This window comes from Salvia hispanica, unplaced genomic scaffold (assembly GCF_023119035.1).
Source record: "Salvia hispanica cultivar TCC Black 2014 unplaced genomic scaffold, UniMelb_Shisp_WGS_1.0 HiC_scaffold_233, whole genome shotgun sequence".
NCBI classification, from domain to species: Eukaryota; Viridiplantae; Streptophyta; class Magnoliopsida; order Lamiales; family Lamiaceae; genus Salvia; species Salvia hispanica.
The window spans coordinates 1-24,000 of record NW_025951952.1 but is presented as its reverse complement, the minus strand read 5'-3'; the positions used below and the strand labels follow the sequence as shown (position 1 = coordinate 24,000).

Sequence of the window (24,000 nt, the reverse complement as noted above, 5' to 3'; positions counted from 1 at the left end):
TCCAAAAATCAAAATCAAACATGTGAATCAAATAGTATGTGTTTTTTATTTGTGGAAGGTGGGATTACTAAGTTCAATCCAATCACAACACACTGTGAGCATTATAAAAGTACAAAGTTCAATCTAACTAAAAATAAATAAAAATCACTAACATAACTATATCTGAACAAGACGCGCATTCAGTAAAAAATCAAAGACACAAAAGAAGCAAATGACATAACCATGACATGATAACCACAGCCAACACACCTCCCTCCGTAAACAAATAGAGCAACAAAAAGAGGCAACCAACAGCGCAACCACAAAAGCCGAGAGCTATCCCAACCACGCACAGGAGTGCTCATAATTAATGCTGATAGCGATACGGCGGGTTTGAATTCCAATCAAACGGTACAGTTGCAGGTCGAGGTGACCGTATTACCGTTGGCTGAGGTGGCGGCGGTGTTACGGCCGTTGGCTGAGGTGGCGGCAGCGGCGGCGGCACTATCTTGTTGGAGTGGCGCTTGTTGCCGGAGAAACAATTCATTTTTAGAGTATTAAATGTCGAGTTTTTTTGAAATTTATGTTCGGGTATTAAAAGTATGGGAAATGTGTGTCTATATATTGGATGTGTAAAGGTATGCAAAATATACTATTTTAAATATTCCGCTTAATAACCATGATTGTGTATATCAATTCTCTACAAATTGTTAGTGTTATATCTATAATAATATTATCTTCATTAGCAATTTAGCATACATAATATTTTGACACTAATAATTAATTTCATATTAATATGATCTAATTACTAATTGTATACATTTATATTGTATCACTTGTAGTACTGTGATATTTTGGAATAGTATAGACAACTATATTTTCGAAACATTTTATCGATTTGTACACCTAGCGTACATTTGAACAAATTTTATTACTCTTCGCCCACCATGAATTTCAATTGGTAATTTTCGTTCATTTGTGAATAATTATCTCATTTTTTTTATTATTTTTGGGAATAAATCTCACATTCTATTAATTTGATCTCATTCATAGTTTACTATAAAACTAATACTACGTCCATCCCAATACATAGGAAACATTTGGTTTCCAACACAAGATTTTATGCAGTGTTGCTTTGTGAATTAATAAAGAGCGTAAAGTAAGAGAAAAGAAAAAAGTAGAGATAATGTTATTTCTATTTTTAAAAACGTTTCATTTTTAATGTAATAATTTTAAAAAGAAAACATTTCATATTTAATGAGACAGAGAGAGTATGTAAAAAATCCGTACTAAGACAGATTGAGACTATTATTGGCGGAAGGAGGGATTACATAATTTGTACTTAGAGCATCCGCAATGCCGCCCTTCCCGTCGGACGTCGTAGAGGCTTTAGGGGAGGGCGCGCGGGACGTTCAACATTGGGGCGGCGAGAGGCGGACGCGGACGTCCCTTGAGGACACGGGAGGGGCGCGGTCTTCGGGGGAAGGTCGTGCCGACGTCCGCTGCGAAGGGCGCCATTATGGTGAGTCGCGGACGTCCGGCGCGGACTTCCTAGTTTTTTCATTTTTTTTAAACTCTATATATACGGCTCGTTGAACTTCCCCGTATTCGTTTCGAAATTTTAATTCCGTAATTTGCATATTTGTGAATTTGTGATTTTTTATTGTGCAAGTCCGTCGGGAAGGGCGATAAGTCCGCGGCATTGCGGATGCTCTTATGCACGAGATATATATTTAGGCTGAGCAGTCTCTATAACGTTATTGTATAATTTTTTAATTACAATTATGAAATTAATTCTAGAATAGTTTCATAATATAGTATTGAATCATCTGTTTTCTAAAATCAATTTACATTTAACTTTGTTTCTTTTATTTTTTTAATCTTTTGTGTTTTGTTATTTTTCTTTCGCTTATTTATATATCTTCACTCAAATTTTGAAAAATTAATACCGACGTTTACAAATAACTAGTATTAGTGAATTATTACAATAATTTATGATACAATCCCTGATTTTTAAAATTATATAAAAAATTAAATAGCTCTATCTTTGTACGAATTATGTAAATTTATCAATATTTAAAGAATTATTCCCCAAATGAATTATAATCTCAAAATTTGAAAACCTATCAAATCTTTGCGTATAACATTATAAAAGAAACCATCACGTAATTCTAACACGACAAAAAAAGTTATTTCGCAATTCCAAAAATCAAAATTGTAAAACATGTGGATTTAGCCAATAATAAAATCAAATGTAGGAAAAAAACATACAATTCACCAAATTAAAATTGCACGAAATGAAAAAACAAAACATAATTATAATCCTACTCTCCCAAACCCTAACCACATGACAAAGCATTAATCGTTGACATCATCGTCCATGGAGTGGCCGGGTTCAGCTCGAAGCAGGTGGCTTGTAGGGGCTCGGAGCAGGCCAGGGAGATGGTTGAGGTGACGACCAGGTAGCTTGTTGAGGCAATGACCAAGTAGCTTGGGCTGGCGACTGAGACGAGGGCGGGGGAGCTTGGGCTGGTGGTTGAGACGCCGAAGCGCTGTTCTTGTTTTTTTTGCTGAAGAAACCCATTTTTGTGGCCTAGGTTTCTTTTCTCGCATGTATTTATAGGGCAAGGAATTATGTTAATACGAAAATAATGTCAATATTTTGAAGATTATGGTAAGATTTTATGTGACTTAGTTATTGATTTAGTAATGTCATTGAGAAGGTTGGTTTTTAAGATTATACTAATATTAGTGTTTTTTAAAAGTATAAAAACGATAGTATTAGTAAATGTGTATACATTTGAGGAAATGATAGAAATATCGGAAATGTGCATACATTTGAGGGGAAAAAAAGATTGTACAATTGGTTATCGGAGGTACTAAAAGTAATTTGAAAATATTCCACTTTGATGACCAAAAAGGTGGTACTAATAAACAATATTGTAATTTACATTATTTTAAACATTTTATAAATATCATAAAAATTGAATTTGGAAAAGATTTTAAAAATATCTTTTATAAAAAGAAATTTGATTTTTATAATTAAATGCTGGATATATTAACAAAATATTATATTTATTAGAGAACTAGTAAATATATTACTAATATATGATTTGACTAATAATGTAATTTTTCTATATTCTTATAAATTTATACACCAAAAATACACTTTTACTGAGGGGTGTATATTATGTTACTATATTATAGTAATAACTGGATGAATATTAAAATCATAGTAATTATAATTTGTTTTATGCAATAGTACTCATCGATTTCTCTAGACATACATTTGAACAAAGTTTATTGCATGATAAATTGACAAATTTTGAACTTACGCACTAGACATACTGACGCAGTTATAGAATATAAGACTTGGAGACTAAGTAAATTATATTTTAGGTTTTATTTATTTCTCAATTAATAGATTTAGTAGAAGGAAAAATATTAGGAGTAATTGTTTAATTAGGATTTTCCTTTGTCTATATAAAGGCATTGTTGAACATAAATGACAGACTTTGAATATTATTTTTACATTGAGTTTTTATACTCCGAAATTCTCAATAATTTTAAGTTCTTTATTTACCAGTTCAGTCATTAATTCTCGTACGTTTCTGCATATGCTGAGATGTATTAAATTGCCCAATTACGAGTATAATGCAAATAATGATTCACAATTTGAAACAATTACCTCAAAATCGTAATAAAATAAACAACAATAAATATCTCATAAATTAAAAAACCACAATATAGCAATCACAAAAACAAAAAGAAATACAGGAAATTAAGAAAAAACCATATAGATGTGTCCTCTCCTCTCCCAAAGGCCAAAGCCTAAGTGCATTCACGGTTGGTTGGGTGGGTAGGGGTAGCCGTAGCCATAAACCGACGGCGGCGGATTGTTGGTATGATCATAGTTGGGGTCGCCCGGTACTCCTCTTCCTCCGTTGTGCGGTTCCCATCCGAAAGGGTAGCTGTAATTCGGGGGCGGATTGACGGTAGTTGTTAGTCTGCGGTAGTCTTCTAAGTTATGGAGGGGATTGCTCGGGTGGTATCCTTCCCCTCCGTTGTACGAAGGGGGAAATTGCTCTCCCGACGGCTGATACTGGTAGTACGGATCCTCCAGCTCCCGTGCAATGGGCGGCGTTGGCTTTGGCTCTGGCTCTGGCTCCGGCTCCAGGGGTGGTGGTCGAGACGTCGAAGCTTCGGCCTTGCGGGCTTCGCGGCGTTGCTTTCTTCTTGCCTTTTCGAAGAGGCTCATTTTAGTTGTTTTTTTTTTTGGCTTGAGTTTTTGTTGTGAGTTTTGGTTGCATGTGATTGTACTATTTATAGATGTGTAGGGTTTGTGTGTTAATATGTACTAAATGACATGATTTTGTTGTATTTTTAGTATATGAGGATGATCAAATGTCACGATTTTGGTGATAATAATAAGAGATATTCACAATTTAATGTAAGATGATATCGTAATGATATTGTTGATTTGATGAATTGTACTCTATCAATTTTCGTTTTGGTTATATAAGGGTCTTGTATGTTAAGAATGAATGATCAAATGTCATGATTTTGGTGATAATAATAATAATAATAATTAATAAGATATTCATAATTTAATACTATATGATAAGAAGATTTTCATAATGATATATTGTTGATTTGATGAATTGTACTCTATTGTACTCTACCCATTTTCGTTTTAAATTTTGTAATATGGATAAAGAAGATATTCACAATTTATTGGTATAATAATTTATTGTCGACGCCCAAAGGTCGTAGCCTCAACACGACTCGTGGGGGAGTCCGGCCTAGCGCGCGCCCTAAGGGAATTTAGCATTAATGCTCTACATCGAGAATATAGAAATTAAAAAAAAAATCAAAGAGAAAATGGATTCCAATTTCCAACATTTCGGAGACTAGCCAACGCCCCATTCACGAGTGCATGAACATTTTGGTTTTCTTTGTGCTTTCAATAATGTTGCCAGGCTAAATCTCATTTGTTGTTGTTCACATATAGAGTTAGACATGTTAATTTTCCTTCGTTTGTTTTGAAAAATAAATTATGAGAGGTTTCAGAACAAAAAGGAACTCATTTCGCAGGCCTTTCGGAATTTGTGATTAAATTCGACGACTTTTCGGAATATGAAATCGTGGCATGTGAATTTTTAGAATAAGGTATTTTTGAATTTTTATCTCTTCTTTTTTCTTACTATTATTTTTCTCACAATGCTCATGAATTGACTAAATTACCTCCTAACATTTTCACCACAATTTTAATACAGCAATTACTAAAATAAATAATACTCCCTCTGTCCCGCTTTAGCAGTCCCATTGATTTTTCTGCCTTCTTTTTGTAAAAATGATAAAAAAAAATAGTTAAAGAGGAGAAATGGTAAATTAAGAGAGAGAATAATATAGAGAAGAGTCTTATCTATTATTGTTTCTCTTACTTTACCATTTCTCCATTTTAACTATTTTTTTTATCATTTTTACAAAAAGGGGCAGAAAATTCAATGGGACTGCTAAAGCGGGACAGACAGATGGAGTACTATAAACAACAATAAATATCTCATAAATTGAAAAACCACAATACCTAAAATAAAATCCTTCAATAATCTTGCAAATCAAAAACAAATTGAAATACAGGAAATTAAGAAAAAACCATAATACCATATATTAATATATGATAGGTTTATACATTTGAATATGAAAAGCCTTAACTACATGATAAAGCATTCACCGTTGGGATCTTCAGCCGTGGATGATCGGCTATAATCCGGCGGCGGATTGTTGGTAAGGTCATAGTTGGGGTCCCCCGGTATTCCTCTTCCTCCGTTGTGCGGTTCCCATCCGTAAGGGTAGCTGTAATTCGGGGGCGGATTGACAGTAGTTGTTTGTCTACGGTAGTCGTCTATGTTATGGTAGGGATTGTTCGGGTGGTATCCTCCCGCGCCATCGTACGAAGGAGGGTATTGCTCTCCTGACGGCTGATACCGGTAGTACGGATCCTCCAGCTCCCGTGCAGGGGGGCGCGTGGGCTCCGGCTCTAGGGGTGGTGGTGGTGGTGGTGGTCGAGACGTCGAAGCTTCGGCCTTGCGGGCTTCGCGGCGTTGCTTACTTCTTGCCTTGTCGAAGAGACTCATTTTAATTGGTTTAGAGTTTTGGTTGCATGTAGTACTATTTATATGTGTGTAGGGTTTTGTGTGTTAATATGGAAATGGCATGATTTTGTTGTATTATGGATTCACAATTTAATGATAAGAAGATCATATTCATAATGATTTTGTTGATTCTATCAATTTTCGTTTAAATTTTTTAATAATGATAAGAAGATATTCACAATGTATTGGTATGATTAATAATTTATTGCCGACGCCCAAGGGTCGTAGCCTCAACATGACTCGTGGGGGATTCCGGCCCCCGTTGCGAGAGCATGAACATTTCGGTTTTCTTTGGGCTTTCAATCATGTTGCTATGCTAAATCTCTTTTGTTGTTGTGTTATTTTTCTTTCACTTGTTTTGAAAAATAAATTATGATGTAGTAGTATATAAAAAACTGAGAAGTTTCAGAAAAAAAAAGTATGGCATGCAAATTTTTGGAATAAGATAGTTTTGAATTTTTATCTTCTCTTCTTTTTTCTTATTATTTCTCTCACAATATTTACAAATTAACTAAATTATCCCTTAATATTTTCACCACAATTTTGATATTTTTACTCCAATTCTGTATCACACATAAAATATATTATAGATATAATATACTCGTATTAATAAAAATCCCAAATTTGGGTCTCACAATCACGTTGGGCCATCTATATATTATAAAAATTTCCATTTTTCATATCTATAATATTTCTTATCTTTTGAATGTGATGAGCCCAACCAATTTGGATTCAAACTATATTTATTTGAAGCAATATTTAATCTAATATTTCTACAATACAAAATATGATGGAACAATATTTACTTCAATATTTCCACAAAAATATTTTTTCCTTTATTAGTAAAATTTATGATACAATCCCTGAGTTTTAAAAATTATGAAAACTATTACATTGCCCAGTTATGTATATAAGAATTACTTACAATTTGAAATAATAAACACAAATTGTAATAATTTACAAAAAAATTAAATATCTCTGCTGAATAAAGAATTGAGAGGAGGAATATGATATCCATCAACGATGCGGCCGAGGGCTCGGCGTCGCCATCGCAGAGGGGGCGGGGATCTTGGGGTGGTTAACTGGTTAAGGTTGAGACGTCGAAGCCTTGGAGTTTGAACGACGCTTTCTTTAATTATATGCCCAAGATAGTCAAGAGACTCAAAACCCATTTTTTTTGCATGGCTTAAATTTTTTGAGATTTAATTTGGTTGCATTTATCATTTATGTATAATCTTACATAGTTTTTACGTTGGTATGTGAATCTTGGGTATTTTTAATCGAATTTTGGGTGTGATTTTGTTGTATAAGTTTAGTTATATATGAGGATATAATGTCACGTTTTTGGTGATTATAGTAAGAAAATTGGTTCTTGATTTAGAGGTAATATAAAATTGGTTTTTGAGATGATGCATATATAGTGTTAATTTGTTGAAAAAGTATAGCAAACGATATAATGGTAAATTCTTAAGTAGCTTAATAAGTCTTGATTTAAAAGAAAAAAAATACTACTATGTAAATGCATATTGAGAATATAAGTTCAAAAAAGTTATATGTAAAAAAAGGAAAGCTTATGAATTAATGAAGTAATACTATGCAAAAGTAGTTAACCAACGTTCTTAATGTAATTGTAATATTGAACAGTTGTGTAATTAATTGGTTGATTTATTGATTTCTACTCTATCTCTCTAGTATGATCATTGGAAGACATAGAAATTATAAACACACACTAGAAGATTACTATGATCGATCATTATTATTTCGTAGGTTAATTCCACCAAAAGCACAACCTTCAAATCGAATTGCAAATTCGATTTTCCAACTTTATAAAATTGAAAGTCTGTTTTTAAAATTCAATTGGAATGGAAGAAGAAAATTTTGAAATTTCAATTCCATATCGAATTTTGGTGCAAAAAGGCAAAATACATGCTTATAAGAGAGTCAAACTTCATTTATTACACACATAATTAGCTAAATATATATGTGGGAACATAATGTTACTTCTTTATTAAATATTATTGGTAGGTAGAACAGCCTTGAAATTCGTCATGATATATTATCTACTACCTAGCTACAACTCTTATAATTAATCTAGTTTATTTAATAGTAATAAATATACGAAGAATCAACGTAGTACATATGAACAAAATCTTGTTTATCATTAGATATAATTTTACAGGTAGAAACAGCCCTAGTATTAATTGTATTCGTTAATTGAATATATTATCTCTAACCTAAAATTTTTAGTCAAAGTAAACAATTACAAAATAATCATTCACGTATCCATCACTACATAATGTCAGCTATGTATTTTACCAATTAATTAATTACAGTGATTACCGCACGTTAAATCATGTTCATATTCAACATATTATTTCTAATCGTTTAGTGATTATTTATAAATAGGAGAAGACTTTCTTAGCATTTTGCAAAGAACAAATAGTTTTGTTTATCATAACTTTTTTTTGTAAGGCATAATGGAAGTGGTGCACGACCATGTTGAGGAGGAGGAGGTGGTGACTGTGGAGGAGAAGCTGTTGCCGCGGCGACGAGGGCCGGACTTTGCTGATCCCATAGATGATGGTTATGACGAGAGCAGTGATGACACAGTGAACAGTGGATCCGAGGTGCTTCAAAATGTCGTATCAGATGAGAATAGTGTCTATTTTGACGACAAAAAAGGTAACAACAATTAATATGGTACTATTTCGCATCATTTGTGTGTTTTTAAAAGTAATGATTAGAAAATAGATTTTCGTTCATGTATTATGAAATTGAAAAATATATCGTTGTTTGTAATAATAAAAAAAAGTTTAAAGAAAATAAGTCTAAATGTATTTTTATTATTAATGAAGGAATATGGAAATGTCACGATTGCATTTGGACATACAAAATTGGACAATCTTGGGTTTATCATTTGCATCAGAAACCATTCAATCAGGGAGGTCAGTAGATTAATTAATTAATTAATTAGTAGATTAATTTTATGTTAACTCTAAAATCATGTAAAGTAAATAAGTTAATATGCATTTCTTCTTGCTCTAGGACTAATAGATTTCTTGGTATGTCAATTTGAGCTTGCTCGATCTGTTGAATTAGGACCTTAATTATATCATTTACCCTTGAGATCATACAACTCCAACATTCGGAAATCGACAGCCACCATGAGGAGATCTCGAAAATCGTGCACAGCGTCATCAACCGCCAACACATAGTGAATTTCAACGCCGAAATCGTAACCGTTCCGGCCAGAGAGAGCGTGATAGTCGAAGAAAGCGACGACGAAGAAGTGATCGAATTGGAATTCGAAAGGGCAGTGGACAAAGTCCACACACACACTCCATATTGTCCTAATTGTAGTAACCAAATTACTAAAGTAATTCTACGAAGAAAGAAAAAGGCAAGCCCTCGTCCAGACAAGCCACTTGACCTATTGGGATGCTTGAGTTGCTTCAGCATTTTCATACCTTCAGGTAATTAATAATATAGTCTTCATAATTTTTATTTAATTTATAGCATATGATTTAGGGTTTTAAAAAAATAATTTGGGGTTTTGTGTTTATTTGGAGCAGGGGATTGTTTGAATCCTTTTAGGTTGTTTAAATCCAAACCAAAATTGGAGAGTCACAATATAGAAGAAGGGCAACCACCAATTTCTGTAGGGGGTACAACTGCTGATGCGGGAGGTACTTTTCTTTATATACATTAGCATATGATCTTTATATTTATTATTAATCGATTACACATATAAGAACCATTTTCAAAGTGTATATACAAATTTTAGAGAAATCCGTTTAATTGGTTTCTCAGAGTCCAAACAAAGCCTAAAAAGCCCATCAATTGCCGTTGGGAGTACACCTACTAATGCAGCAGGTACATTTGGCTGATATATATTTTACGCAATCGATATTTTATTCACAACTTCTTAGTAAATTTTCTTCTTTCATTTTTCTATTATTCATCTTATACATACGTAGCATTAATTTTAAAAGGCCAAAAAATGAAAAGTTTTTGGTTCAAAGAATTGAAATGGTTATTTAATCTATAGGAACAGGGTATCGTTTGAATCCATTTTATTACTTTGGATACAATTCCAAACCAAAATTACAAAGCCCCAAAATTGAATTTGAGCAGCCATCAAATGATATCGATGGTAGTACAACTACTAATGCACCAGGTACCTATCTTGGCGTGACGGATTATATTCAAATCCATACACATGTACTTTAAGAAATATAATCATAATTATTGTATTTGCTTTTATTTACCAGGGATTTTAGGAGAAGCAAAACCAGAGCATAATCCACGTGATGTGTCGATTGATATTAAAGATGGACCAGGTGAAAATTTCATTCACAATATACTTGTTAGTTGAAAGGTTTGTAACCATGGTAGAAAAATAGCAAAATAACATAATAAATTTTTTAAATAGAACTGGTAGGAGGAAGACCTGCTCTACAACAACCATTAATTTTTGAAGCGGTTGGAGGTCCGCCTCCTTTACAAAAACCATTAATTTTTGAAGCAGTTGGAGGTCGGCCTCCTTTACAACAACCATTAATTTCAGAAGCGGTTGGAGGTCGGCCTCCTTTACAACAACCATTAATTCCAGAAATGGTTGGAGGACGGCCTGCTTTACAACAACCATTAATTTATGGCGATCGGCGCTCTAGATCGCTTGAGTTTTGGAAATGCATCGTGTATGGAGGCCTACTCGAGTCAATCGCAAGTCTAAGCATAGTCTCTTCTACAGCTGCTTCAGACGCCACTACACGTACGTATTTCCATCAGTTTTTGCTTCTCAATTTTGCATAGAAAATCATTATGAAGTAATATCGAAATGTAGCATAGAAATATTATTCAACTCTAATGGATTATGTCTCTATGCTAGTGAACGTCGTGGTCATTGGATTGGCAACCCTACTTAGCGGCCTCATGGCATTTGGTTGCAACGTAAGTAAACTTATATACTCCACTCGAAATATTTATGACATGTTTGGTTTGAATTATAAGATATGATTAATACAATAAAATTAAAAAACCAAATAAAATAAAATAAAAATTTAATCATGCTAATCACAATTACACATCCATCAAACCAAAACAACCCATAAATCTTTATAAAATAAACCAAACATGAGTCAAATTATTTTCCTACTAAAGATCGTATTATAGTTACATTTCATGAATATTTATGCGTCTTGCCTGCAGCTTGTGGAGTTCGAAATGATAACTCGAACGAAAGTACCACGAACTACTTGGTCGAGAGGGCACTTTCTTTTTCACTCGACGTTTGCCATTCTTTCCTACATCATTTTTGGGCTCGTGGCCCCGTTACCTACGGGTTCGCCTTCCATGATAGCGACGACAAGGACTACAAGATGCTCGCAGTAGCTGCTGCTGGTTTTGGTTGCATCTTCGTCCTCGCAATTGCCAAAGCTTATGTGAAAGGGGTAGACAGATTTGGAGGCTATGTTAAGACAATAATGTACTACGTTACTATGGCAGTTAGTGCATCTGGTGTCGCATATGCTGCAGGAGATTTGATTGGAAAGCTTTTGGATGATCTTGGTTGGTTTCAACCGGCTCAAGTTGTTGCTTCTCAAGTTTCTTCTTTGGCCGCGTACTGATCAACAGGGTCGGACGCAGAAAAAATTTAAGTGGGGCTTATGTTTTTAATTTTTTGAGTTTGAGATTTCAAGAAGAGAATTTGCTTACTTTTTCTTGTGATGATTGTCGATTGAATTTTCCTTGCTAAATCTAAATCATAAATTTTTTGTTAAAACTTTTGACCATTCTCATGACTTTCACTCTATGTGAATCAAATTTAATCATAATTTTACCATTTCTAAATAAGTTGTATCACTCCACATAAGGTGAACCCCAACGATACCGAAATTGTGATCCCAAGAGAAAGTTCACATCATGAATGTAAATGCTAGAATTGCGATGATGAGTTGGGAACCCCTAAAATTGTTTAAAACACCGAAAACGCTTATCATTTCAAGTCTAGCTAAATTATAATGTTCGGGGAATCGACAATGTGTTCACTTCAGAAAATCAAGCTTCCATACCACTACGGCACTACCTATTTCATGAAAAAATACCCTCGTCCCAGATAATTTGGAATGACTTTTTGTTGCAGAGTTTTAAGAATAATGGAAAGTGAGTTGAAAAAGTTGGTGGAATGTGGGTCCTTTTTAAAGTATTAGTTTTATAATAAAATGTGAATATGAATGAGCCCAAAAATGGCAAAAGTGAGATGGGACAAATTATGTGGGACGTAGAAATGGAATATTGGGTCAATTATCTGAGACGGAGAAGTCTAGTTTCATGAACAATTATGAATTACTCCATCCGTCCCCGATTAGAGTAAATTTTAGTGGACGGGTTTTAAGAAATGTAAAGAAAAGTTAGTTGAGAAAGTTAGTGGAATGTGTGGCCATTTTTTATATTGGTTTTATAATAAAATGTGAGTGAATTGAGTTGGTGGAACGTGGGGCCTACTACAATTTACGGTAAGAAAAATGAAGTGTGACTCTTAATTGGAGACGGGAGAAATGGAAAAGTGTTGATTCTTGTCGGGACGGGAGTATAATAAAGGTAGTAATTATTTAATTGGATGATCGGAAAGTGACCAATACAAGAAATAAAGTTATTCTATAAATGCAAATTTTAGCAAAATATAAAATCGTTTATACAAAAAAACAGAGTTTTTCCTATCAAAATTCCAAAAACGAAATCCCAATCTAGTCCGGCGATGGAGAGCGGCGGCGATGTAGAAGCCGGCTTCGCCAAGCTTCAGGGCGAAGATTTCGAATACTTCATGCAAACCTACTCCATCATCCTCGGCCGCAATTCGAAGAATTCCGCCGTCGACGTCGACCTCTCCTCCCTCGGCGGCGGGATGAACATCAGTCGCCGCCACGCCCGCATCTTCTACGACTTCCACCGCCGTCGTTTCGCGCTCGAGGTCCTCGGCCGGAACGGCTGCTACGTCGAGGGCGTCCTCCACGTCCCCGGCCACCCTCCGATCAAGCTCGATTCGCAGGATCGTCTCGAGATCGGCGACAAGGAATTCTACTTTTTGCTGCCCGTCAGGAGCATATTGGGCGGGCCAATTGGCCCGAGAAGCCACGGGAACATTTATCAAACAGGTTATGTGCAGCAGCAGAATTTGGGGAATCCGCCGCCGCCGACGCTGCCTAGCGGCGGGGGAGGGTGGGGTGAGTATGATGGGGAAGGTAGCGAGGGGGAGGAGGAGGAGGAAGAAGAAGAGGAGGATGAGGAGGATTGTGGGGAGGATGCTTCGTCGAGTGGGAAGAGAATGAGAGCTGATGGAGGCGGAGGTTATAGGTATGGTTCAGGTGAGCTAATTTTAGGGTTTGATTTGATTGAATTGGAGTTGTGTTTGTTGATGATTGTTGTTGAGGGCTTTTTGTTGATGTTTGTTTCTTTCAATTTTATTAATTTGGTGACTGTTGCTTCTGCTTACTGAGGTAGTAATGTTTTGATTTTGTTATGAACTGTTGCTGGTGATTTGAAGCCCAGTTTGCTATACATTCATCTGTAGACATTGGTGAAAGTAGGATTTGATTTTGACAGTTAAAAAGATGTTGATTGAAAAAATTGACAGCTGTTTTGTTTGGGGGTCGATTCTATCGGCTTCGTTTAGTGAATTTTCTGAATAGTATGGCATTTGTTGGTGATTTGAAGCCCAGTTTGCTATACATTCACAGGACGAATTTTCAGCGGTACCTTGTCCAGTATTGCCCAATTTAGCTGCGTTTTCGTGAAGTATGATGACCTTTGCTCGTCTCCATTATTTTTATATGTTTAGGATGGCATCGATAGTTGTTTGAATCGGAGTTGTGTTTGTTTAGGGCTTTTTGTTGACGTCTGTTTCTTTGAATGTTGGTGTATTTTATTTTGTTAATTGGGCTCCTAATCGTAAATATGTGAGTGTAGTTTTGCCTGCCGAGATAGAAATGCTTTTGATTTGTTATATCTTCTTGCTAATAGTTTGAAGATTTGTTTGCAACACATTCATCATCTTGAGTACAGGTAGACACTGGTAAAATAAGCTTTGATTTTGGCAGTTAAACCCATTTTAATTGAAAAACTGACAGCAGTTTGGTTTGAGGGGCAAATCTATCAGCTCCTTTAGCGAATTTACTGAATAGTAAGGCATTCTGATATAATTTTTATGTAGTGTTCCGTTGGCTGTTCGGTACTTGAACTGACTAGATTACAGTGCATAGGAAGAATTTTCAGTTATATCTTTATTGAGGTAGTAAAGTTTTGATTTTGCTATATGTTCTTGCTAATAATTTGAATCTCAGTTTGCAAAACATTCATCTTCTTGATCAGATGTGGACACTGGTGAACTCTATAATTGAAAAAACTGAGAGCAGTTTGGTTTGAGGGTTGATTCTATCCGTTTCCTTTTGTGACTTCGCAGTATGGCCTTCTGATATTGTTTTCGGTGTAGTGGTTCGTTGTTGAGGCTGTTTGGTACTTGGACTGACTCGTTTAGTTGTAGAGGATGAATTTTCAGTAATATCCTTGTCCTGTATTGCCCAATTTAGCTAGCATGATGACCTTTGCTCGTCTCTGCAATTTTTGCATGTTTAGGATGGCATCTATAGGTGTTTGTGATATCAGAATTAGGTAGTCGTGGAACTGCGTTATGATGAAGTGAACATTGCTTACACGGAACGCCCCATATGAAAACCTTCCTACAATATGATTTTATAGCTCTGTTAATTTATTTGCACCATAGGTAATACTTAATATGGAATATGGATGATCTTGCAGATAAGCAGGCTGATGTGAGAACACGAGTTGATAGAGAAGCTGATAACCAACAGCTTCTTCAGTTAGAAGAAAACGACGTCGTGTCTTCAGTAGCCTCATTGCTGTCTGATTTATGTGGTCCTCACTGGGTGCCGATGGAGAAACTACATTCCGAGGGGTTTTTTTTCTTACATAGCTGTTTGTTTTATGCAAGCCGGCTATTGTTCTAATATTTGCTATCAGCTGTCATGATTTCATGCTAGGATTCCTAGTGTATTACAATCTTTTTATATTGGAGATTTTAGCATGTGCCGTTTTTCCATTTGTTAAGACGAACTTATATTAAGGCACTCCGACCTTGAGATGGCATTGTCTGAATTGTAGATTCCAACTGCTAGGGTGATCAAGATTTCGCGTTAACGGGATCAAGGGTAGCCGATGCATAAGTTAATTCTATTCGAGGGCATCTTGGTGCAAGTTTAAGGATGGATTTAGATTGATTAGGATTAGTCATATGTATTTGGTCCTTTCACATTATGCATTATCCATGTTTTGTTCCAAAACTTGACATTGTTCTTAATCACGGGGTGGGTCATCACCAACCTTCGCCGTGACTCTGTATGCAGCTCGTGGAGCAATTCAGCGACGTCTGGCATCACAGCCGTGTAAGGAAGTATCTCACGCCCGAGGATCATTCTGGTCAAGAATCCCAAGGAAAGCCGTGGGTTGGATTGCTGGCCCTGCTGAAGAAATATCCCGAACACTTTGTCATCAACACGAGATCCAAGGGGCGAGTTGTGCTGGAATTCGTCTCGCTAATCTCTTGAGTAGCTGAGAAGCGACAGTGTCCTACGCATGAAACACCAGAAGATTATATACACACACAAGCATCGTCTAAACTCCTATTATTTGGTTCAGGTTCAACACAAAATAATAATAATGGATTTTAGTTTTTTGATATGGAAATCCCATATAGAAAGAGTGGATCTTTTCTTATATTTTGGTCAATTGATTGCATTGAACGATGCCAAAGATTTACTGTAAATAAGTGACTTGGATCTTGATGAAATAAACCTTTACTTGTGCAGAATTGTTCAGCTTATTTTCTTGTATTAGTATTAACTGTAATTAATGTGTGTATAAATAGTTGGGCTGCAATTTTATTTTAACACCATACTCAACTTTTCTCTCTCTCAAAAATTTTCGGAAGGGATCACCTCATACATTCATACTACATTTTCTAATACACTACTAAAAAATTGACAAATGGCTCTTATTTTATAGAAATTAAAATTGAAATAATTATGTTAACTTTGTTAACAAAAAATATATTCCTCCGTCCATAGTAATGGAGGCGTTTCTTTCGGCATGGAGATTAAGAAAAATTGTGTTAGGTGAATTATGTAAGGGAGAATAAAGTGGAAAATAAAAAGGTAGATAGATGAAGAGAGAATAAAGTAAGAGAAAGTAAAATAGGTGTGCAAAAAATATGTTAACTTTAAATTACCAAAATGGTAAATGACTTATTAGATTGGAACGTACAAAATGGCAGAAATGGTCTCATTATGGAACGGAGGGAGTAATAAATTAAATTTTACTTATTTCACAAGATATTTACTCCGTATAAGAAGGTCAAATTTTACATATTCTAGAAAATATAAAAAGTCAAAAGAATTTTATTTTATTAAAATAATTTGGTTTCTAAATTTGGAGACATTTAATCTAAAAATATTAATATTTATCTAAATTAATGCAGAATAACGGTGATAGGTAGTTAGGGTGGGAATACGGATATCGGGTCTTGGATTTACCCGTACTTGATCCGATATCCGCGGATTTGGATACCCAATATCCAATTTTATGGGATTGGGTGTGGGTTTGGGATATTGAAATATAAGATAAATCGGTTTTGGGATAACCCGAATGGGTATCGGTATTCCCCGAATATCCAATTTATTATTTAAAGCATGTTTTAGATTAGGTTTAGCCATTTTGCATTAAATATAATCTTATACTTTAAAATAAAAGTGATCCATTTTTTTTAGTTTTATACTACAAAATAAATGAAACATTAAAGATATTAGTCAATTTAGATATTTCTATATTTCAATTAATATAAAAAATTTAATTTTTTTATTAATTATTAACACATGAAAAAGAGTCGGTATTTGGATACCCGATACATCGGATATGGATCCCCGGGGCGGGTATTGGAGTACCTAAAAATATATCGGGGGGGTTTTTGGATAGACATTTTGATGATTTTGGATTTGGATACCGGTTTTTCGTCGGGTACCCACGGATACCCGTATTCCCACCCTATATGTAGTACTCCATTAGATTAGTTTGAATGAATAAAATTCACAAATCGATTTCAAATTTAAAAAACCTAAATATTCCCTTATATTGCTGTTTTAAGGATGAGATGAAGAATTCATATTTTATTTTGATTCAGATAATAAATAGAGTCCAGTGCAGTTAAAAGTAGACTCCATTAATCTTTGTTTCAAATTAAAATCAAATAACAACAAATCGAAATATAAGTATATAGGTAGAAATACACAAATCTTAAATAAGGATATGGTATGCAATGTATCTTTTATTTCCATAAAATGAGATCAAGTCATAAATCTTATAAATAGGATCCCAATTCCATAGGAGAGAATATAGAGAGTCGAAATAGGAGAGTCCAAATTCTAGGTATTGTGAATTTGTGGTGAGAATTATAAAGAGAGAGAGGTATTGTGAATTTGTGTTATCTCTCAATCCATCCAAGAATGAAGCAAGATTTGTTCGCATTCTTACCATCAGAAATCTTCACCAATATCCTATTGAGACTCTCTCTGAAAACATTGCAATTTGCAAATGCGTTTGCAAACCATGGCTCAATCTCATCGAGAGTCCCTATTTTCTCGAGTCCCATATTTCTAAATCCGCCCCTGCCCTAGTGGTCTCGATTCCCGATACTAAATCAAATCGGTTCAATCTTTTCAATTTGGAAGACAAACGCAAGGGCAAGCCCAAGAACAATGCAATCACCAAGTTTGATTTTCCCCAACTCACAACAAACAGGGTTCCGCCAACGGCTTGCTTCTTCTCAAAAACCGTTCTATCGATGATCTTCTTACGTATGCAATCCGATCACCCGTGAATTTGTTGAGCTTCGTGGCCCTCGAGAAGGTTGTTATGGAATTGGAGTGAGCAGAATAAGCAGACAACATAAGGTTGTCTATCTTAACCCTAACCCTAACGAATGTCATGTATACACTCTTGAGTCTGATCTTCGTGGAGACTCGTTAAATCTACTATCCCCTTGTTTGATCATTGTTTGAGCTCCTATGGTGCATTTGTTAGTGGCAATCTGCATTGGCTTGTTTCAATACCGGGGACAAAGCATCATTATGTTTGTTGCTTTGATCTTGAAACAGAATGTTTTAGCAAGTTTTCTTCGCCCTTGAATCGCCCCTTGAATGTTACTACGGAGAAACATATTTCCCCAAGGAGATGTTGTATACTCTGGGGGGTTGTCTGTGTTTTAGTGGTGACGAACACGCATATGGTTGTAGTTCTGCGAGAGCGATCTGGTTGTTGAAGAAATATGAACAAGTCGAGAACGTTGGTGCAAGGTATGTGCCGTCATACCTAGTTTTGGTGTCTTCGGCCGACGTCCTTTCAATGGTCCAGATTATCACTACTCACGTCTTCAACCTATCAAAGTTTACAAAAATGGTAACATGTTGATGTTATGGGAAGAGAGGCTCTTTGTATACTATTCCAACAGGAACCAAAGTCTTGAAAAAATTGGTTCTTATGGCAAATTGAAGAATGATAGTTACTATATCAATTCTATTCTTCTCATTCCAAATTTTGTCTCACTCAAAAGAACTTTAGGTATGCAGAATGTAATATCATTTTAGTTTCTACATTTTTTTATCCTCATCATGGACTTGTAATTTTTTTTTTTATGTTGACTGTTTTTATTGACTTAAATAATATTAAAGGATTTTAGTTTTGGATTTAGTTTTTGGATATGACCCAACCCCATATAGAAAAGCTTACTATTTTGTTATATTTTGGTTGAAATAAATGATTGGACGACTGCTAAAGATTTTTGTAGTTTAATGTTAGGATCTGATGAAATAAAACTTTAGTTATACAGATTTGATCAGTTTGCTTTTTTGTATTGGTTTCATGAATTGATTTTAAACATTTTAATGGAAATAAATGCTTATATAGTTGGGATGTAACTTGGGTTTCAATTTTATATAAACACATAGTTAAATTCAAGATATAAGGCTACTAACAAATAATAAATTAGATTACGATAAGTACTCCTATAATTTTATTAATCAGAACAATAATTTTTATTTGTTAGCATTTTATTAATCATTACATGTGTTGAAAAAATAACAAATTTTTTTTATTTTCTAAATTTTCTCCTAATTTTTTTGTTCGAATTTAAATAGAGATTTTCTGATTTTTCCGATAAATAATTTCAATCCAAATAAATATTTTTGTGAATTGATCTAGTTTAGCTCCATTTTCTAGAATTCTCTACTAGAATCTATAATATTTTATATTTAGATTTTCTCCATAATAATCTAGATATTTTCCTAACATTCTAGAGAATTCTACTAAAATATCTATATATTTTAATACTCCCTCCATCCCATAAAAGTTGAGACAACTTTTGGGCGAATTAAATTTATATTAAATAAATAGGAGAGATGAAAAAAGTAGGAAAGACAAGAGAGAGTAAAGTAAATGATGGAATAAAGTAAGAGTGATTAGATGTTTTGTCTTTTGTTAAAAAAGGAAATGACCAACTTTGTTGGGACGATTAAAAAGAAATACGATCAACTTTTATGGAAAGGAAGATATACTAATTCTAGAGAATTCTACAAAATATTAGATAATTCTCCTAAAATATCTAAATATTTTAATACATACTAATATCTAGATAATTTTCATATATCTAGATATTTATCATATCTAGATAATTCTACTACAAAAATCAAGTTTAATTATTTTTATTCCACGGATTTCAAAAAAACCTTATTGCTAGAAAATCTCAACTAATTAGTACCAAAAGGTAATCAAGTTACCTTTCAAAAACTACTTCGGATTATGAATATATGAGTTTGAATATTAAATTATATATTTATTTTTAAAAATAAAGAGAATGATTTTTCTAATAAAAATTTATTGAATATTATCTAAACAAAAGGAAATTACATAATAAAAAAAGAGTTGTTATCTAAATATTATCATGGAAATAACATTATTTTACAATCTACCATATTCAAGGTAATATCCAGCTCGTCTATTACCTTGTTACTATCTACGATACAATTTGCGACAATGAGCTTGAATATCTGGTTTCGATTTTGAATCTACGTACAATTTTGACGACAATGAGCTTGAATATCTGGTTTCTGATTTTGAATCATAGAAAATCTTAACTGTAATCTAAATTAATATTTTTACTCTTTTTATATAAGTTTATAGTCAGATGCCGTACTCCCAATAAATTTAACTTAATTAAATTGGACGAACTGGATTAGGAATCTCTTTTGAAGTCATAAATCCTATTTATATGAGTATAAGGCAACTCATAAATCTTATAAATAGGAGACCAATTCAATAGGAATAGGATAGTCCAAATTCGAGGTAGTGTGCATTTGCTAGAGAAGAATGAAGCAAGATTTGTTCACATACCTACCATGGGAAATCTTCGCCGATATCCTATTGAGACTCCCCTCTCAAAAATATTGCAATTTGCAAAAATGTCGCAAACCATGGCTCGATCTTATTGAGAGTGATTATTTTTTCAAGTCTCATCTTTCTAAATCCGCCCCGCACTAGTGATCTCGATGCCAAGTGCGATTCAAATTGGTTCAATGTTTTCGAATTGGAAGACAAGCCCAACCACAAGCCCTGACGGGATCCAATCATTAAGTTTGATTTCCTTGAAGCATCAACAATACAAGGTTCTTCCAACGGTTTGCTTCTTCTTAAAAATCCTTTTATGGATAAACTTTACGTATGTAATCCTATCACAAGTGAAGGTATCCTGCTCGTGGGCGTCTTACTTGCCGTCAACAAGATTGTTATGGAATTGGAGTGAGCGAGAATAAGCGGACAACACAAAGTTGTCCATCTTAACCCTTACTACATGTATACACTCTTGAATCTGGATCTTCATGGAGACATGTTGAAGCAGCCGCTACCCTTGTTTGACCGTTGTTTGAGATCCGTTGGTGCATTGGTTAGTGGCAATCTCCATTTGTTGGTTTCAAATAAGAACGAGATTCCTTATATTTGTTGCTTTGATCTCGAAGCGAATTTTTTAGCCCCCTTTCTCCACCCCTTGAATGTTATTACAAAGGAATAACTTCTCCCAAAGGAACGTTGTATACTTTGGGGGATTTTGTGTTTTGTACGATGAACCCAACGATAGTGTGATCTGGTTGATGAAGGAATATGAACAAGTCGAGAAATATTGGAGCAAGGTACATGTCATCCCCTTGGAAGAACCTAAATTAAAATTCAGCAGAAAACTTTATTTTTGTCAAGAATCCTACAAGGCTACAAACGTCTTCAGCCTATCAAAGTTTACAAAAATGGTGACATGTTGATATTATGGAGGACGCAGCTCTTTCTATACTACTCCAACGAGAAGAGAAGTTTTGAAAGTATTGGTAAGTATGGCATAATGAAGGGTAATAGTTACTTTATCAACTCCATTCTTGTTACTCCAAATTTTCTCTCACTCAAAAAAAAACTTGGGTATGCACAAAGTAGTATCATTTTAGTTTGTACATTTTTTTTTTTCCTCAATGTTGACTATTTTTATTTACAAAACTGTTATCAATTGATTGTTCAGCTAAACAACTCTTTATTTATGTAGTTATATAGGGGTTGAAAATTTAGTTTGTATATTTCTTTTCTTTCTTATTATACATAGGAGTTGTAATTTAATCATCTGTATTCATTATTATCTATTAATCTGCTAGCTAGTCTACACAAATTAAATAGAAAAAATGTAATTGCTTCTTTCAACATTACTGTTTCTCAGCTCACATTTAGAGATTTTTCTCACCTAATTTGATGGGAAAAAGCATAACTTCTTTGGAATGTTGTTTTGTACATATCGGGTCAGGTCTGTTGGGTAGGTGGAGGGTCCGCACTTGTATAAATATAATCATGGGAAATATCATTTTTTCCAATCTATTGTTTGATTAAATTGGGCGATTTTGATAAATCTTATATACATATATGGCAAGTCACAAATCGATGGTGTGAATATGGTAAAGTTTCAATTCAAACAAAAATAACAATTCCATATGTGTAGTGTTCACAACTACAACATTAATTATCAATGATATATCGTATCGAAAGCGTTGTACGTGTATTGTACAAAATATCGATATGAAAGAATTTCATATCGTTATTATCGTATTGAAGTTTGATATATCGAACTTTCGGTATTAAAAATTTCATATCGTATCGATATTTTGATATATCGTTCGAAATTGATATATCGTTAAAAATGAAAATATCGAAAATTTGATATATATCGAAGATATCGATATATCGAAAATTTTCGATATATATCTTATTTTCGATATATGAAAATTTTCGATATATATCTTATTTTGATATAAAGCGATATATCGCGATATAAAGAAATTATATGTTATTATCGAAAACTTACGATCGATATCGTATGTATCGAAAATTACGATATATCGAAAATTGATAATTTTTGATATTTTTCCCCAGCCTAACTATCAGTACTAATTTTGCTATCTAATACTAAAAATTAATTACCAAAAATGACAATAAGGAGTATTACGATTTGTATTTATAAACATAGGTGACAAATTCAGTTGGGCATCACCTTAGGCCAGACTAACCCTAAACCCAAATTTGTGAACGTCTCAAAATTAATATGTTACGATTTTAAAAGTTTTAATTTAACTCGAAATAAAACAAACATCTTTGAAAATGCCACATTTTTATATAAGTATTAATTAAATAGAATTTGGTTCTAAATTGGCATAAATCCATCCTTTTCTTTCTGTAAAATCTGATTAGCACTAAACTATGTATATTAAATATAGTGCTTGAATAAATTTAACATATAGACCATTTCATTTTTTTATTAACTACTCCCCATGTATTTAGAGATAGAGTGCTAATGATTATTAGAAAAATTTATTTAGTTTAATTTAGTTCATATGGGGGTTGTAATTTGTTTATTTAATTTATATAGGGTTTAATTTTGTCGTAAATTTAATTTATATTAATTTGTATGATTTGAGAATACATATTGTATGTAATAAAGATCATGCTATACCTTAAATTGTGCAATAAAACTAATATTTCTCAGACGAGAGATGATAAACAATGATGATGTTACAGCAAAATATTGTATCTTTTCCTTGTGGAATCTGCCCTAATAGGGGCGATTATATACCAAAAACCGAATAAATTCTTTAGCCTTAAGCCAAAATATATGTATTTATATAAGAAAAAGAAGAAGAAAAAGTGGTAAAGAAGGTGATCAATGGGGGTTATGGAGCTAACATATCATCTTCAGAAGCCGATGGACCACTTGTCCTTGCTCCTCGCCCTCCCAGTGTCTAGAAGCTTCCTCCGCGGCCCAGTCCCTACGTCTCTGGCTTTCTGGCAATTCATGGGTTGAATCAGAGGTGTGTTTATGCAGTGAGTGGCGTGAGTATCAAGAACTCGGGAAAAAACTTACTCTTGTTGGTGATGGCGGAGGCGTGATGGCTAAGAATTCGTCCCAGTTGAATTTCCTGAGCTCCTGCTTTTCCTCCCCGGATAGTTCAAAGTTGGGCCCCTTCCCACATGAACGCGGCCCTGCGCGTGTTTTAGAGTCGAATGAAACGTCGTACAATATTGCCACTATGGAACACAAATCTAAACCAAATATGGTTTGTATACTCATGAGTTGAATGTGTTATCTTTGCTCATCAATCTAATTTGAGAAAGTGTGCGACTACCTAAATCGAGCATGAGGTTGGACCGTTTCTATAAGGTT

At 34.1% G+C, this 24,000-nt stretch overlaps 1 protein-coding gene and 1 pseudogene across 1 annotated transcript; both read left to right on the top strand.

Annotated features, from left to right (window-relative positions):
• Nucleotides 1–8,578: 8,578 nt before the first annotated feature.
• On the top strand, nt 8,579–11,879 carry LOC125198747 (membrane protein of ER body-like protein). Its single transcript, XM_048097037.1, has 12 exons — nt 8,579–8,816; nt 8,990–9,079; nt 9,180–9,196; nt 9,262–9,607; nt 9,707–9,820; nt 9,945–10,007; nt 10,183–10,311; nt 10,406–10,474; nt 10,567–10,908; nt 11,026–11,087; nt 11,346–11,353; nt 11,404–11,879. The coding sequence occupies exons 1-12, from the start codon at nt 8,612–8,614 to the stop codon at nt 11,762–11,764; spliced, it is 1,806 nt and encodes a 601-aa protein (XP_047952994.1). The 5' UTR covers nt 8,579–8,611; the 3' UTR covers nt 11,765–11,879.
• Nucleotides 11,880–12,863: 984 nt separating this feature from the next.
• LOC125198746 lies at nt 12,864–23,893 on the top strand (annotated as a pseudogene).
• Nucleotides 23,894–24,000: the final 107 nt, after the last annotated feature.

Bases quoted from the DNA above. Each gene is read 5' to 3' on its own strand.
- LOC125198747 (XM_048097037.1), top strand. From the start codon at position 8,612: ATGGAAGTGGTGCACGACCATGTTGAGGAGGAGGAGGTGGTGACTGTG. The intron at 9,821-9,944 runs GTACTTTTCTTT...TTGGTTTCTCAG, and splicing joins TACAACTGCTGATGCGGGAG to AGTCCAAACAAAGCCTAAAA. The intron at 10,909-11,025 runs GTACGTATTTCC...TCTCTATGCTAG, and splicing joins TGCTTCAGACGCCACTACAC to TGAACGTCGTGGTCATTGGA.